Source organism: Mytilus trossulus, chromosome 4 (genome assembly GCF_036588685.1).
Source record: "Mytilus trossulus isolate FHL-02 chromosome 4, PNRI_Mtr1.1.1.hap1, whole genome shotgun sequence".
In the NCBI taxonomy this organism is placed as follows: Eukaryota; Metazoa; Mollusca; class Bivalvia; order Mytilida; family Mytilidae; genus Mytilus; species Mytilus trossulus.
In genome coordinates this window covers 46,371,862-46,390,749 of record NC_086376.1, presented here as the reverse complement: position 1 = coordinate 46,390,749, position 18,888 = coordinate 46,371,862, and the positions used below count along the sequence as shown (strand labels likewise).

At 32.3% G+C, this 18,888-nt stretch overlaps 1 protein-coding gene and 1 non-coding gene across 3 annotated transcripts; one reads left to right on the top strand and one right to left on the bottom strand.

The window, feature by feature from the left end:
* Positions 1 to 1,605: 1,605 nt before the first annotated feature.
* Positions 1,606 to 1,824, bottom strand: LOC134717367 (small nucleolar RNA U3). The gene has a single exon (XR_010107298.1). It is a non-coding gene; the product is annotated as a small nucleolar RNA U3 (small nucleolar RNA).
* An 11,878-nt stretch (positions 1,825 to 13,702) lies between these two features.
* Positions 13,703 to 17,949, top strand: LOC134715384 (slit homolog 1 protein-like). Of its 2 annotated transcripts, none has more exons than XM_063577536.1 (2): positions 13,703 to 13,846; positions 15,106 to 17,949. In XM_063577536.1, exon 2 carries the CDS (start codon positions 15,110 to 15,112, stop codon positions 17,171 to 17,173), a length of 2,064 nt encoding a protein of 687 aa, XP_063433606.1. In that variant the 5' UTR covers positions 13,703 to 13,846; positions 15,106 to 15,109; the 3' UTR covers positions 17,174 to 17,949. The 2 variants fall into 2 exon arrangements, with proteins under 2 accessions (XP_063433606.1, XP_063433607.1); XM_063577537.1 differs by having other exon boundaries at positions 13,744 to 13,836.
* The last annotated feature ends 939 nt before the right edge of the window (positions 17,950 to 18,888 follow it).

The following is an 18,888-nucleotide window of genomic DNA, read 5'->3' as shown; positions in this document are numbered from 1 at the left end:
TAAATTTACCTGAGAGTTTGGTATTCTTGTAAATATATGTTAACTGTTGCTTCATGTCGAAAATTAATTCTTTAATTTTTAGTTTTGAGTTTTTCGATTTCTGATTTTCTTTTTGTTGACCTTGAGTATGCAATGACATTGTCAGTTTATCTTATACTTATTAGTTTTATATCCCATATAATATAGTAAAACTCTTTTGTTTTAAATGCTATAATAAATTGTATTAAACTGAATAAGATGATTAAGGGATCTTTAAAATAATGCTTTTTTTGCCGAGCACGAAATGGCAACGTACTACATGGAACACAAGCATTGGGATATCGTATCAACTTGTGGGTATATACGCAATAAGTACATTAAGCTGAAGCTTGCGGAATGTTAATTTTAAAACAGAAACTAAAAGTTAACAATTGGAAATTTAAAATGTCTCTATTGTTTCATATAGTATTATGTTTTCCCCCATTCATTGTCCATTTCTAAATATAAGTCCAGAGTGTGTTTCTGTATCCTTTCTTTCAATTCAAAGATAGGTTTGATGGTCACCGAAACTTGATTTTTTTCAGTGAAAATATATCATCTTTATAGCGAAACATAAAGTTAGAGGATAATATGCAAGTTTATTGTCAGTCTTCATGAGAAACTTCTGTCTGAAGTCTACCTCATTTTAGTAAGGAAAAAGTTTGGAAAGAAAATTGCAGTGTGTTCCCTTAGAAATGCCGTTTAACTGTTAAAAAATAGTACACTTCAAACGTGACCAATTATTTGGCGATAAACATAATCAATAAAATTGATAATTTCAGTGTAAGATTTTGATAAAATGAGTTTTGTTCTTACTCAAGGAATTGTTTGCCTCGTCATAAACCAATGCAACTTAAAGATAAAATGTCAAACTTGCATAGGTTGATATCGAATATTTAATTGGAAACGTCAAACGTCAAACGGCCATATTGTATGTAACAAGTTACGCTTATTTTCTCAATGCTTATGCTTGTAGAAGAGGTTGTACATTATTGAGAGAGACTTACATTTAGATTCTTTGTTTTTTCAAACAGATCCTTTGCATCTGCTAATATCATAATTTAAATCAAATCACACATTATTATTTAATGAAGTATTACGGTATGTATCAAGCTAGGTTTTGGTTGATGGTGAAACAGATGCTCATAATGTGTAACGATAATAGTTTGAACATTTGGCAAACCAAACAAAACAGATTTTACTATCAATTTATGACATTTGTACATCTGTCAACTACTGTTGCCTCAATTCAATATTATGCTTTTTAACATTTACTGTTTAACCATGCACTGTCTTTTCTAGATAATTTTGTTTAGATGAACTTTGTAAATGTTTTTGTAATTATTATGTAGTCGATTTAAGAAGCTCACTATAGGTTTTGTTTTTAAGTTCTTAAACAGAATGTCAACATAAGATCAAACTTTGTTTATGTTTATATTTTTTGTGTCTTTCAATCAAATTTGTTACATTATATAACAATTTCTCAGCACTAATGTCATTACCAGACAAAAATTGTAAGGTGTACTTAAAACACTTTTAAAATGTTACGTTTGGAATTATTTCCTTATTATAACTGTCCTCATGGTTACCACTCAGAATATGTCTGACTCCTCCTACTACCTATATTAGGAGGAGAGTAACAGTCTTTAAGAATCAAAGGCATGACTCCACTAAGCCGAGAACAGCCTCTACCACCTTCATGCTGAGAAATGTCTTTTACTTTTCATCTTTGGTTTAGGTCCAGACATATATTTCTGAATTCCCGGCGTTGCATAATACAGAAATTATATCTAAAAGTATGATCTTAATATCTGGTTAAGATATTACTTTGAATTAGTTAACGTGTATTTAGTCCCAAATATAGGTGCTTAATATGTTTGTGTAGTTGAATGGAACACAAAAGAAGACACTGTTTTTGTGCTTAAAATCATACTGACTTACAATTTGAATGAAAAACTCAATCTAGCGTCTGTACTAATAAATAATAATCCTGGTACTTTTGATAACTATTTACATCACTGGGTCGATGCCACTCCTGGTGGACGTTGCGTCCCCTAGGGTATCACTAACCCAGTAGTCATCACTTCGGTTTTGACATGAATATCAATTATGTGGTCATTTTTATGAATTTCCTGTTTACAAAACTTTGAATTTGTCGAAAAACTAAGGATTTTCCTGTCCCAGGAATAAATTACCATAGCCGCATTTGGCACATTTTGGGGAATTTTGGATCCAAAATGCTCTTCAACTTTGTACTTGTTTGGCTTTATAATTATTTTGATATGAACGTTTCTGATTAGTCTTGTATAGACGAAACGCGCGTCTGGCGTACTAAATTATAATGCTAGTACTTTGATCACTATAAATTATTATAAATTTTGGTGAAGTCATTAAAATTTCATTCATAAGTTGCAAATGTTCCGTTTTAATGGAAAATTTTCCACAAAAAAGTATTACGAAAATTACCGAACTCCAAGGTAAATGCAAAAAGGTGTAGTCCATCTAAAATGACAAAATCAAAATGTATCAACCAATGGAACGTGTACAAACATACTATCCTATTCAAATCTAACGAGAATGACTGAATCGTGTTTAATCTTTCCTCAAATAGTCGATAGATTAAATGTAGGATTGAAAGATGATTGATATAATCGCTTAAAATCTCTTTGATAAGAAAAAAATATTACTTTTGAATTTAACGTTGCAAGTTGTTGAAAGTTTATTTCAAATTGAATCAAATTCATGTCTTTGTTTCCCCTTGAATTAGCAAGCCTTTGAGAAATTAAACAAAACATAAGATATACAGTGTAATTGATCAGTAAATACATGCAATAATTGGTCAAGCAAATATATCTACAGTTCCCAATCCTTATTTCAAAGGACTCATTTATTCACTTAAATTGGATTTATAATACAGGTTTTTTTTTCTACTAAAATCTTTTATTTTAAAAAAATAATAATATAGGCCTACATTGTATGATTCATTGTTTATACTTTTAGCCTTTTTGCACTGTTTAATAATACTCTGAACCCTGCAGTAATTAACATTTGGAATTTTATGATGAAAAGTGAAATGACAAAAATACCGAACTCCGAGTACGGATAAAATATCAAAAAATAGCTAAGACACACTTTGTTATGGTGATATGTGTATACAAGAAGGACACTGTTTAAATTATAAACAAATATGTAAACTAAAGTATTAAATGTGTTCAGATTCAGCAAACAAACTTCATGAACATATATTTATATACAACTGAAAATCCAAATGGAGTGACACTTAACAAATACTGCATGGTTAGTGGAAAAAAAGACACACTATAACTATAAAACTATATCATAATACATATATCGTCCTTTGAGATAAGTATTAGATTTTTAATTCAACGCAATTAAAATGACATGTTATTACATGAATATGTATACTATTTTATAATAAATTCATCATTATTTTATGGTTGTTATCCTACAATCAAAGTTTTTTTCATTATGAAAAATAGATCCACTTGTACTTGGTTTTTCTCCTACGGGAATAATTCTTCTTTCGTAATACTCTCTAAATTTCATATGCTTCAGAAATTCAAAACCTATAAACCCAGTAACAAACATTCGTACCTTTATTTTTTTTAGGGCGATCAACAATTTGAAGTGTAACAACAAAGGAATCTTAATAAGCAAAGTGTATGTTATCATCATACATGACTGACAAAACATACCAATAGATATATGAATGATCATTTACGTCTTATGTTTCACGCGCTTATAATAATACAATTACTACTTGCTATTAACAATACATTTTTCGACGTATAATAAAACTATACTTCTATCCAAAATTGTGTTACTAACTTTTAGGTATTTATGATATTGTAATTAATGCATACACATATTAATGATAGCTTGTTAGTATTCATTAAAAACGATGACAAAGCTAAGATAAAAAAAAATGCAAAAAAGTGAATCGGTATTGTGATTCATCAGAGCAGAATGAAGGCTATGAAATATAAAAAAGCAACTTTGCATGACATCACAGTGACGGAAAGAAATATAATCATTACGCATAAGTAGATGAAAGAAGATTCACTGTCACAATAGATGATCAAAAATGTATATATTTTTCTACTGCAAACAGAAGGTGGAGATATAGTTTTTATCCATATATTTATTTTTAAGGATTTATCTTTTTTTTAATATCTTAATTCCACCTCCCTCCTAGTGCTGAAAAGCCGTAGCCAACAATGATAGATAATATCAGAGATTCCTTAAATGAACTTAATAGAACAATATTTTACTGTTCAAATTGAATCATCTGTTATCAAAGGTACCAGGCTCGAGGTACCAGGATTATAATTTAGTACGCCAGACGCGCGTTTCTTCTACATAAGACTCACCAGTGACGCTCATATCAAAATATCTATAAAGCCAAACAATTGAAAAGTTGAAGAGCATTGAGGATCCAAAACTCCAAAATGTTGTGCAAAATACGGCAAAGGTAATCTATGCTTGGAATAAGAAAATCCTTAGTGTTTCAAAAAAATCAGTTTTGTAAACAGGTAATTTAGAAAATGACCACATTATTGATATTCATGTCAACACCGGAGTGTTGACTACTGGGCTGGTGATACCCTCGGGTACGAAACGTCCACCAGCAGTGGCATCGACCCAGTGGTGTAAAAGTTATCAAAGGTACCAGGATTATAATTTAGTACGCCAGACGCGCGTTTCGTCTACTAAGACTAATTAGTGACGCTCATATCAAAATATTTATAAAGCCAAACAAGTAAAAAGTTGAAGAGCATTGAGGATCCAAAATTCCAAAAAGTTGTGCCAAATACGGTTAAGGTAACCTATGCTGTGTTATTGGCACAAGGCACTGGAGTTAAACATTTCAATTAAGATGGACAGGACTTGCTAATTCAAATTGTCTAAGTTAAAATCATAGTTTGATACAATGAAATTTACTTGTATGTCCATAAACATAAGATTATAAAAGGAAAATTAAAATTCAGAATGGACATGGGGAATGAGACAACAACTCGTCTAAAGAGAAGAACACTGCTCAATGACATCAATGGGGTTTACAAAACAGCGAGACCATTTCGTACCCGGATGCGGGGTTCAGCTGGCCCCTTAATATAAGTGTGTACTAGTTTGGTGAAAATGAAAGTCACGCTATTCCGAAACATGTTAATAAAATTGAACTAAAAAAACACACAAGACTTACAAAGGCCGGCATCAGGGACAGATGTAAAACTGTGATGGGGTTAAACATGACTAGTGAGATCTCAATCTTCCTCCTATACCTGATGCCGATGTAGAACAAGAACGTGTCCATAGTACACGGATGCCCCACTCGCACTATCATTTTCTATGTTCAGTAGACCGTGAAATTGGGGTCAAAACTTTAATTTTGAATTAAAATTAGAAAGATCATATCATAGGAAACATGTGTACTAAGTTTCAAGTTGATTGGACTTTAACTTCATCAAAAACTACCTTGACCAAAAACTATAACCTGAACTTCACACTATCATTTTCTATGTTCAGTGGACCATGATATTGGAGTCAAAAGTCTAATTTGGCTTTGAAATTAGAAAATCATATCATAAGCAACAAGTGTACTAAGTTTCAAGTTGATTGGACTTCAGCTTCATCAAAAACTACTTTGACCAAAAACTTTAACCTGAACGGACGCACAGACGAACGAACGCACAGACGAACAGACGCACGGACGAACGGAGCCACAGACCAGAACACATAATGCCCCTCTACTATCGTAGGTGGGGCATAAAAATTAAAATACCAACAATAGATTCAGAAAAAAAGAGGGTGTAGTGAGAGTTGAACAATTGACTTACTGTTTAACGGTTCATTTGGATAGCAAACATTTGAAATGAGTTCATTTTATATTAATTAAATAGGGTTTAACTTCTTAAGAGTTAAATCGTCTCTTTGCATCCCGCCTATACGTAAACTTGCAGTATTCTAATACAGTGTCATGTTTGTTTATCTTGTTACTCGGGGCGACGGATGTCAATTGTGGTGCACTGTGATTGAATGCATGAGGATAATATATGTTTGGTTCATTCATGAACAAATGCAGTATGAACATAAACAGTAGACATTTGTGCTATGATCAATGAGAAGATGACCATGCTTTCGTTTGATGAAATGTCAAATCAGTTCCTGTGAAAATAAAGGCAAGTTGAATTGGACAAGTAATTTTTTAGCTTGTCCCAAATCGAGAGCCCTGGCATTTTTATAGGTCTTGTATGTTTTTAAGTATTTATATGTTTAGGCGTTTAGTATGAAGTCCATTTTCACTAAATTTAACTAGTATACATGATTGATTAAGGGTCGTCTCAAGTCCGCCTCCGTCGCTGTGTTGAAAACCTATTATATATATATATCTTTATTAGCCTCCCTAAGGGGAGATAGTGATACCAATACAATATAATAGCATAACACAATATATACAAATTTGAACGGAAAAAAAAATATTTCGTTTGACTTAAATTCTAAAGTTACATGATAATATGTTCAAGTGTATATATATATATATATATATCTGTTTTATTCGGTTTTAATACAAAGATACTGTTTGAATTTATATGTTTCGACACATTACCAACACAAAAAAACACATGAACTATAGTGTATGTCCATAACAGAAATGGATTTTTAACTATATATACGAGTGTCGGCGGTGTAATTTTTATCGTACCCTACAGCTAGTTTTCCGATTTCTCATTATTGAAATGCCAAAGATTAATAGAATTTACATACTTGTCAATTTAAGCAACATATTTTGGTATACTTTTATATCCGTGTTCCATGATTTATTGATTGTAGTTTGCTTAACTCCCAGCGGCACATTTTGTATCTGCATGTATTATGTAGAAAATCATATGCATTTATAACCACACACACAAAAAAGGAACAAAGTTCAGAAGTAGAAAAATGTATAAATGCGTATTGTTGTGCGTTTGGTTTTTCTACATTGGCTAGAGGTAAAGGGGGAGGGTTGAGATCTAAAAAAAATTAGGTTTAACCCCGCCGCAATTTTGCTCCTGTCCCAAGTCAGCAGCCTCTGGCCTTTGTCAGTCTTGTATGATTTTTTATTTTATTTCTTGGGTATAATTCGGAGTTTAGTATCACTAAACTAGTAAACATATTTGTTATGGGGCCAGCTGAAGGACGCCTCCGGGTGCGGGAGTGAATCGCTACATTGAAGACACATTGGTGGCCTTCGGTTGTTGTCTGCTCTATTATCGGGTTGTTGTCGCTTTGACACATTCCTCATTTCCATTCTCAATTTTAGACTTCAAAGCGAGAACGGTCGTGTTTGGCGATTTTTCACCTCAGGATGTAGTGGCATAATGAAGTTTCATTTTAAAATAATAAAACAGCGACACAAGTACGTGTTATTCGAAAAATAGGTCACATGGAAATATCTTTAAGCTTCGGCAAAGATACATTTTAGCGTGTAGTACATGCAACCTTTAGTTCCTTCAACAATGAGCGAAAACCATTTAGCTTTTTTTTCGCGCGAAAATTTGTTTTCACTTTTGTTCGCATTAATTTACATTTCCTGCATTTTGTGCTGAATTTTCATTTTCATCCTGCTCACCAACGCCAAATTATTCATCTTTAAAAATCCTCCTCAAAAACGCACTTGTCTCAGTTTTGTTTCTTTTAACCTGTGTTATGTTAAGATTTATAAAAAAAAATATTGAGTCAATAGCCTGAAGCCCCTCCCCGAAAATCAAATAGTAAAACAGTTCTATTCTATGTTATGATCAACAACTTTTGTCGTAATTTTATACAAATTTTCAAAATGTATCTTTTAACATTTTCAATTATCAATTGCAGCTGATGCATGCATTGTATATTTCCGGTGTCTGAATTGGAATTCGTTTTGATAAAGATCATCACTAAACAATCTGCTCCTGAAATGCCAGTCTTATCAGTTTGTCAAAATTATTATCAAGGACGATCAAAAAAATTCCGGAAGTTTTTAAAAGTTTTTGATGTTGTGTCTATAATATAATACTAATTGATCATTTAGTTTATTTATATCTATCACAGAGTTCTATTTCAAGAAAAGTTCACAAATAATTTACCACAAATGAATTAGTTACCGCTGTGAGCTGAGTGATGTACCATTAAATTATGTTCTTTGGGATTGTTTATGTACAGATGTGGAATGAGACTCATAGTAGGTTGTTAGTATTTGTAATGATTTCTTCATCAGATTACCTAAGGTTATGTCAAAATTTTTGACACATTAAAGTATCTTTAGAATTTAGCCCACGTAATGTCGTGTCTGAAAACACTACATCCTAACCGGCGTTTTGCTTTTGCGCCGATTTTTTCTTTTATTTCCTAACATTCTAATGAATAAACAGAGTTTGGCATTTTCTTTACTTGATTCAATTGTCACTTTTAAAGTTTTTTGTTTGCTAAGAAAATTTTCAACGTTTATGAAAAAAAAAATATTGCGACAACCGTCATAGAAAGCTTTTATTTTTAAAATACGATGGATTTTGCTGGAATATAATCATATCCTACTTTTCTCGAAACTTTGGTAGACTCTCATGGAATAAGCCATTCATAGTGCAGTTTTTGGAAAGGTATTACTAGTATATGAGGTCCCCAAGAAAAAACGAAAATTGCCAGGGTAGAAATATGAATTCAAGCAATTGAATTTATTTTGATCAATTGTTAAACAAGAAGTAGTACCGGGTAACCAATGCGACTTCAACGTACCGGCCACTAAACAATAATCGATCCAACATTTAACTCCAAAACATATGAATTAACCAAAATAAATTAAAAAAACAAATGACTTACAAAGGTTTCGAGGTTTTTTGATTTTAAGCAGGCATAACACTGCGGCGGGTTAAACATGTTTTTGATAAATTGATCCTCCTACTATATCTCAAGCCAATGTAAACTAAACAAACCAACAGCAATACGCACAGTAAAACTCCGGTTAAAAGCTGTCCGAGTCCAATGTAAGAATTGAAGAAACTATAAACAATAAGACAAGATCAACATAAATTAAAAAGGACTACTAGTAGTTACTGACATGCCAGAACCAGACATCAATTAAACTGTTCGAAAGATTCGTGGCACAACTTTTTGGGAATTTTGGATCCTCAATGCTCTTCAACTTTGTACTTGTTTTGGCTTTATAAATATTTTGATATGAGCGTCACTGATGAGACTTATGTAGACGAAACGCGCGTCTGGCGTACTAAATTATAATCCTGGTACCTTTGATAAATATATCAAAATCAAGCACAATCCCTATCATAAGAGGGTTTAGTGCCATGCTATCATAGATAAGAATAAGAATATAATTCGCATCATGCTATAACAACTGGTTTTAGAATAAATGTATTCAGCTTTGCCAATGCAAAGCCATTAAGAATTAATCGATATATATTTTTTAAACCTGTTTAAGGACTTGACAACAGTATCGCAACTAGACATGTGCGTATGTCTGTGTAAAGATTTGGTAAGATTTTTATAGTATATTTTATAAACAATTTAGGTGGCCATGCAGTTTTTGATTGAAACAGAAATAAATATAGATACCGAATACAGCATGACTGACTATTTCTGTATATAATGTGCAGTGTTGCAGCTTTCGTGGCGTTCGTTATATACAAGAAAAAATTGTGTGTTTTAAATTTCATAAAAGCTGCAAATTGCGAAACAGTAAAAGCAGGCAACGACGGTCTTCTTAAGTACAGCTGAAAAGTATCGAAACTGTGTCAAGTAACTTCTGCATGACAAAACAGATTGGTAATATTTTAAAAATGTCATCTGCATTTTAGTAGAGACCACATTTATATTTCTACGTGTATATGCCTGATCTGAATGAAAGTCCAAGGTAATTGTTATCATTAAATATACCAGTTCATTACATAGGTATGCCAAGGTTTACCCCTGACAAAGATGGTGAGTGTACACATTACATAACTAAACTATTTAATTTAACATACTGCATTGTCTGCTGTCTGTATAAAGTATTGTTTTACCATCTGGCACGTATAGGATGAGATTTGAAAGTCACAAATACTTATTCGTCACTTTTTACTTTCTCTAATGAGCTTGACGATTATTTTTTTAAGGGCATTGAAATGAAATATTTGATATAACCTACTGCATTGTTTGTATTGTTTTATCATCTGGCACGTGTTAGGATGAGATTTTGAATTTATTCATCACTTAAATTCTTTTTAATTTCTCTAATGTGCTTGACGATTGTATTTCAAGGGCATTGAAAGCATATACCGGAATTTTAAACGACCAAAAACATGAACAGTTAAAACAATAGAAAACAAACATGAACATAGACTATACTAAATAAATCCATCAGCGGTCAAAACATAAAAAAAATAAGAAATAAATCGGATAATGCAGAAACTGGATTTTCTTGCCTTTTTATGCCTTTTTATGCTTAAAATATAAAGAAATACATTTTCAGGTATTGGCCAAAGTGTGCGAAAAAAGAGTTATTAATTGTCAAGAATAGGGACTGTATTTGTAGACAATAACTATATACCCGGACAAATTCCACATTTAGTGTCTGAAAAAATGCACTGATATAGGAAACAGAAAAATTTAATAAGTAATAAACACAAGTATAATGGAACACCACATGCACGTAGCAGCTTTTTTTTAATGTTTTGATGAATATCACCATATCCGCAGCAGGGGCTTAGGATAATCATATTCCCTCATGAGGTGACTTTCGGTCCTCCCGTCAGTATTACTATATTGGTTAAAATGCCATGCATATAGATATATGAAACAAAAATGAAGGCTCTTTCAAAACCAGTTGCAGTATAGACGGATGATGGACGCAATATCCTGGCTATTTTTTTGTAATTACATCACACACAAAAAACACGATGATCGTTTACAAATGGATTTAAATAAATGCACGTTGTGGAAAAATTTCAGCCTGGAATGCCAAGCATAGTTGCATCTACAATATCAACAAAAAAATGGAATTCAACGACTTCTAAACGCCTGTTTTATGATATCTTTTAGAGTGTAATACAGATATGACAATTTATATGTGACAAAATATGAACAGATTTGTAATATTATAAAAATGTCATCTGCATTTCAGTAGAGACCACATATATATTTCTATATGTATATGCCTGATCTGAATGAAAGTCCAAGGTAATTGTTATAATTAAATATATCAGTTCATTACATAGGTATGCCAAGGTTTACCCCTGTCAAAGATGGTGAGAGTACATTTTACATAACTATTTTTTTTAATTTAACCTACTGCATTGTATGCTGTCTGTATTTAGTATTGTTTTACCATCTGGCACGTATAGCATGAGATTTTAAAGTCCTAAATATGTGTTTGTCACTTTTTACTTTCTCTAATGAGCTTGACGATTATATTAGGGCAATGGAATACATTATTTAACATAACCTACTGCATTGAATTTATCCGTATTGTTTTATCTTCTGGCACGGGTTAGGATGAGATTTTATAGTCACAAACATTTATACATTAACTTTTTACTTTCTCTAATGCGCTTGACGATTGTATTTCAAGGGCAATGGAAACACCTACCGGTATTTTAAACGAGCAAAAACATGCACAGTTAAAACAATAAAAACAAACCATAGCGTAGACTTTGTAATGAAACAAACAGTTCCAAATAAATCCATGGTCAAAACATGAAAGACTAAGAAATATGGGCTTATGCAGAAACTGGCTTTTCTAGCCATTCTATGCTTGATGTATTATAAAGAAATACATTGAGAGGTATATGACCATGGTTTGTGAGGGAAAAAAAGTTATTACTTGTCAGGATTAGGGACTGTATTTGTAGGCAATACCCGGACAAATACCACATTTAGTGTCTGAAAAAATGCACTGATTTAATTTTAAATCAGGCAATGTCCTAAGTCAGGAATCTGATGTACAGTAGTTGTCGTTTGTTTATGTAATATATACGTGTTTCTCGTTTCTCGTTTTGTTTATATAGATTAGACCGTTGGTTTTCCCGTTTGAATGGATTTACACTAGTAATTTTGGGGCCCTCTATAGCTTGTTGTTCGGTGTGAGCCAAGGCTCCGTGTTGAAGGCCGTACTTTAACCTATAATGGTTTAATTTTTAAATTGTTATTTGGATGGAGAGTTGTCTCATTGGCACTCACACCACATCTTCCTATATCTAACAAAAAGGTTTAATACCGGTATAAATACTAGCATATTGGAACACCACATGTACGTAGCAGCTTTTTTTTTAAATGTGTTGATGAATTTCAACATACCCGTAGCAGGGGCTTAGGATGATCATAATCCCTATTGAGGTGACTTTCGGTCCTCTAGTCGGTATTGCCAAATTGGTTAAAAAGCCAAGCATATATTTATGAAAAAAAATGGAGGCTCTTTCAAACCCAGTTGCAGTATAGACGCACGATGGACGCAATATCCTGGCTGATTTATTTGTAATTACATCACACACAAACAAACACGATCGTTTACAAAGGATTCAAATAAATGCACTTTGTGGAAAATTTTCAGCTTGGATTGCCCAGCATAGTTGCATCTACTATATCAACAAAAAAATGGAATTCAACGACTTCTAAACGTCTGTTTTATAATATCTTTCAGGGTGTAACACAGATATGACAATAAATTTCTTGTATTACGAGCTTTGTATAAGAATGAACATCTAAGAATGTTTATTTAACCATATTTGGTAGTAACCTTGCAACAGGATACCTTTATTGCATTTCATTGTATTCAAATTCGATAATATTCAATTATTTTTAGGGTATAGACACACCTGTGTTGACGAAATCTACAAAGAGTGCAAGTTACGTCTTCGTGTCAACTGAGTCACACCAATAAATAATCTCAAATTAATGCAGACCCGATATTAAAACAGCAGATCAGATTTCGATATCTTTTTATTCATTCCAATCGAAATATTTGTAATTCAAATCTGAACCACAATTTGTAATTGATATGAATTTTGTAATCAAAATAATGATAAAATATTTCTCACTTAAATACTTTTAGTTTTTCTAATATTTGTGGTTTCATGATAATTTATTTTCTTAATTTGATCAAATACATTTAAAACCTGGATGAACGGACCTTGAATTTAAAAAAAAAATGAAATATCGTGCCAATGAGAATTAACATATGATCACATTGGTCATGACGATAATCATGATTTTTTTTTTGTGTTGATGTATGAGGATATACATTTCTCGAAATATCACCGCCTTTTCAAGAATTACGCACATTTCTTCATGATCGACCGTTTGATGTATTTAGAACAATTAAAATATTAATCGAACTACATCCGTTTTGGTTTCAATTGATATAAATCGCATAAAACGCTCCATTAATTAATGTTAAATGTTTATGATTGAACACCAAATGAAACCACGCCAAATTACGTAAAAAGTATTTTTTTAATACCACAGATTGAAATATAAACATTCTAGAATGATAAAAAATACCTTTAAAGGGAAATACAGGTAAAGGCTTAATTGATTTACAAAAAAAACGTACGGAATTAAATAATCGATGTTTAAAGACAACCCTACTGCATGTTTATTTGCGGAACAAGAATAAGTGGGCGTCGAACGGGGTGATCTAATAGGCTGAAAATGTCAGTTGAAAAAACTATTTATACATGGAACTACCGGAAACATGTTTATTAATATTTGAAAACTAGAAGGAGACACATACAGGAAACTACCACTTGTAAAAGTTATAAGAGATACAAGTTTATAAAAGAAAGCAATTAACAGGTAACTCAAGGTAAGACAACTGTTTAAATAACAAAGATAGATATAGATTTAAAAGATACTGTAGAAGTATATCTGATCTTTCTAGCGATACTATGCATTTCATTAAAATAATGTTTTTTTTAGAAATTACCGACACTGGATTTCTCGAATTGGAAAATGTTTAGAGCTCAGATATTTTATAGGGGAGAACCATAAAGTAATCTCTGGATTTTTTATATTTTTTTTTTTCGTTTTTTTGTTAAACTTTTAGATGAATTATACACAATTTGTTCATTGTAATTTTCTCGTTTAGAAAGCGTTAAGCCCGAGTCAATGAATGATAATACTTATTCAGACAAAGTCTAAGGGTTTGTAGACTCAAACTGATGTACTATAATATTGGTCTTAACTATTTTTAAACGTTTGATTTTCACTTCAGTACATACCTTCATCTTTAAGGTTTCCTGCTAAGAGTGACAGGTCAAAGAGATACGCATTTTTGAGGTTAAGCTTTTGTAGGTTGTCCAAGTACACTAATTGAGTTTTCATTGATATCCTATTAAATAAGTGCACGAATAAATATATATGGTACGCTTTGCGGTTGTTATAGACGCGCGACTCTAATATATGAAATAGAGCTGCAAAATATATATTTAAATCAAGGATTTCCACGGTATAGTAAGATTACTTTATTATATACAAATACTTGTTTTAATCAACTTCTTTCACTTCAAATTTATTTTCGCGTCTTTCTTGTAAATTTATACATTTGTACATAATTTTATCAACTCAACATATATGCATTCAATAACAATGGATTTTAGCAAAATATTTATGCTGCCGCGGTTTGATATAATTTGTTTTTTTATCAGATTCACTCATATTTTCATATGTTTAATGTTCTATTTACAAAACTTTTTGATTTGTTGCAAATGCAAAGGTTTTCTTTTTTTGCTATCCTGGATAACCGTAGCTGGATTTTGTAAAACCTTTCGGAGTTTGTTGCCCTCAATGCTCTTCAAATTTGTACTTTTTAGGGCATTTTAATTTTTCTGTTTAAGCGTCATTGATGAGTCCTATTAGATTAATTATAACGAAATAACTGATTAACATACGTACCCAAATATGTCGTTCATTGAAATGGGTTTCCGATCATAGGAGAAATGTGTTTCCGTTTATATAGGATGAACTATTTCCGAAATGTGTAACACATAGTCTAAAATTGGTTGTAAAATAACGGCAGGATTGTTTGTTTTATCAAGTAATTAGTACCATTTTTCTACTTTACAGAAACATGAAGCTTATGATGAAGATTGTCGTTTATTGTATTGTGATCATTGTGGCAAAGGCAGATTTGCCATGTCCAGTAGAGGAGTGCAGTTGCGAAAATGGACCAATCGGAAAAGGCAGAATAATTAACTGCAGAGATAAAAGTCTCACGTCCGTTCCAAAGTTTCAACCATCAGACGAAATATTTCTTGAACTCACACTTAGCAATAGCTACGACCCAGTTCTATTATCGAACGGCGCCCAGTGTCCATCATGTAACAAAATTACATTTCTCCCTCCTACTGCATTCAGAGGACTTCGATTACAAGGACTAGATCTGAGTAAAAACCAGATATCACAAGTTTCCGACACAGCGTTTGAAGGACTGGAAAGCTATCTGGAAGAATTATCAATTGATGGGGATAAGACCATATCCCCACCATACAGTGCTATGTCAAGACTTTCTAACTTGAAGAGTCTTTCTTTGCGTCATTTTAATCAAGCACATATGAACAGACAAAATACAATGATCGATACTTTAGTTAACCTGGAAACATTAGAACTAAAATACATGGACGTGTCATCATTTTCGAACGATTTATTTTTGTATCGGCTGCCAAAACTGACAAAACTCCATTTAGAGGGGTTGCCAATGAGAGAATTTCCAGTGAAACAACTGAAACCTTTAAAGTATCTTGAAAAACTATATGCTGTTTATATGCAGCTCGAAAACATTCCATACGGGGCTTTCCAAACGATGACAAACTTAAAAGAGTTAGTGCTTTCTCATAACAAAATTGAGACACTTTATCCAGGATGCTTTGATGGAATCGGTTCATCTTTAAAAGTACTTGGACTCCATTTGAACAATTTAGACGAAACAAAACTAGGCCCTCTAGCTTCAACGTCTTGGTCACAGTTGGAAAAGATAAACATCGGACACAACAAAATGAATACCATACCGAATGGATTATTCTTTAATATGAGAGACCTTAATACTCTTAATCTTGATTCGAACAAAATTGCAACAATAAGCAAAGGGGCTTTACAGGGACTGGATAAACTAGAAAATCTCGATCTATCCTACAACACATTGGACACAATTAATAAAGATACATTTTTATCGTTGATCAGACTGAGAGTGCTAGATCTTAGGAATGAAAACGGCAAATCTTCCACAGGACTTTTTAAACTAACAGTGGATAGTGTAAACGGCTTGAAACAACTTCAAAAACTTATTCTAACTGATACGACTGTTGATGAAGCTGAACTGTGGAAAACAATTCAGTATTTAGAAAATCTTGTTGTTTTAGAGTTAGGTGGAACAGACATTAAAGAAATTCCTGATATGCAGTTTACATTCAATAGACGATTAAGCCATTTGATGCTTGAAAGAAATTCTATTTCGATTTTAACACAGGCTAAATTGTATGGCACGGAGAAAAGTCTTGAATCAATAAATTTGCAACAGAATAGCATTAAAACTATTGATAGATGCGTATTTGCCAATTCTACGGCCTTGAAAAGTATGTTCTTATATGGAAATCCTCTTCGATGTGACTGCGAAATCAAATGGTTACAAGATTGGATTAGAGAGCGCAGTGCAACAGAACCCTTTTTCCGGTATATGGTAAATGGCATGTGTCAATCACCGGAGCATCTTAAGAATGTGCCTATTTGGAATATTCAAGGAGGCGGATTGACTTGCGGTCCATCTTATCAAATACCAGTGTGCAAAAATTTTGAAAACACGGCTCAAACTATTCCTACGCCTACTGTTAGAACGACCGAACAACCAGCTGTGGACAAAAGCAACAATTTTAAATTTACAAAAGTGTCTGAAACTGATCACACTATAGAAATCACGTGGGAAATAAGGGTTCCAAGCATGGTGTCAACGATGAAACTCGAATATCAGAAATTAGGACCTTATCCAACGATTTATCCAGTGCATGTTCCAAAATACGCAGACTATTACAAAATACAAAATGTAGAATCAGACAGTCAGTATTTGATATGTATGTACTCGGAACTGTACGATGCAATAAAACCAAAAGAAAGAATATGCGTTGTCATCAAAACACTTTAGATAATCGTCGACCAAGACTGATTCGTCACAATTCGGCCGATTCCGTAGCTTGAGTAGCGAAGCCCGGGTTTTATCGATGGGATCAAGACTGACACTTACAACGATTAATCTTCTTGTAACAATTACTTGCACATGTTGTGGTGAATGAAAATCCAAACCACCGTGATTTTTTTCAAACGTGTTAATTTGTCTTCCACAACTACATTTCCTGTGTTCGAATTTTTTTTATGATATCTTTGTTTAACGATGATGTCTTTATCATTTATTAGAAAGTATATTTTACTTAAACTTATATAAAATACTTAAATTATGATATAAGCTTTTGTATATATTTAAACTATTTTTTTGGTTAATATATAATGATAAAAAACGTTTTCCTCTATGGTTTAAACATTATCCTGATATAATTACAAAATAATTTCTACAAATAGCATTTATGTGCAAACGTTTGAAACAAAATAGATCTTTAATTTTGGCTTTTTCATGTTAGGATTTTTATTTTGTTTGTCATTGGGGTAAGCTGTCTTGTGGAGTTACCCCCTACCGAGTCCTTTTAATCATAGTTCCTATTATTTTTCGAAAGAAATCCATTTGTTTATTCATTAAATCTATAATTGTCTTTTTTACGACAATTGTACAATTTTTTATACATATCTAGTCTTTTGAAATACTCTTTTTTACTTATTGTGTGTTCTATTTATTTATTATATTTTGTATATGTTTAATAAATCATATCTACTAAGGTTGTGTTTATACAATAAAAAATGTGACTCATTTGATGTTTTGCTATGTGATTTTATTGTCCGATCATTTACTATGAATACATAAGGTAAACAAGGGAAGGTTTATGTTGTCAAAATGACTCAATTGAAATTTCGTGTATTTTATTGACTTTTAATGTTTTAAAATTTGGATAGGCTTCCCTCATTCTTGATCAAATCGCTCATCTTACATCCGCCGTAGAAAGTTTATTTGACGTAGAAATTGTTTGATCTGCGTGTCATCGCGGTTATCATTTAAAGGTACTTCTTATGAAAAGATGAAAGGATTTTAAATGTCATCGTGTTGTTAATTAAACAAGTATTGCTTTTTGCTTAACGTCCAGTGACAAATATGTCATGCATATTCACGGAATTACCAATTAACCCAATAGTTATAGTTTTTTCGATGGTATCTAAATTTTATCATATTAATTATGATACGGGTGTGATGTGTTTTAGCATGCAGAGGCTAAAATGAACCTTTGTTGGGCACACTGAACTTATTGTAATTAAAATTTGAAAAGTCAACAAATCGAGTCTGCAACTTGCGACAAATTCCGTAAACTACAATAAAACCTATAAACTTGTCAAAATCAACTGAAGCATCAGAAGCATTTATATCCCTACAATTCCAATTTGGGGCAGATAATGCTGCACGTAGAGAATAAAAGCAACAATTGTTACCAGGAACCACAAAGATGATTTAATATATCTGTCACAATAATATGCCATAAGTACTGTTATAGTATTTTATGTACATGGCAAATATTAAAAGTGTAAAAAGATTAATTGTGTGGCCTAAAACTAGACGATTTGCAGAAACATTATCGAGAAAGTGCACGCTAAAATGTCTTGCCTACTTACTGGCTGTGGCTGAATGCGATCAAGGTCAGATGAACCGTGCCAGATCGACATGAACACCTATCAATCGTTCCATAAACAATATAAAGTTTA

Excerpts from the sequence above, each read along its gene's own strand:
- LOC134715384 (XM_063577536.1), top strand. The coding sequence starts at position 15,110 with ATGAAGCTTATGATGAAGATTGTCGTTTATTGTATTGTGATCATTGTG.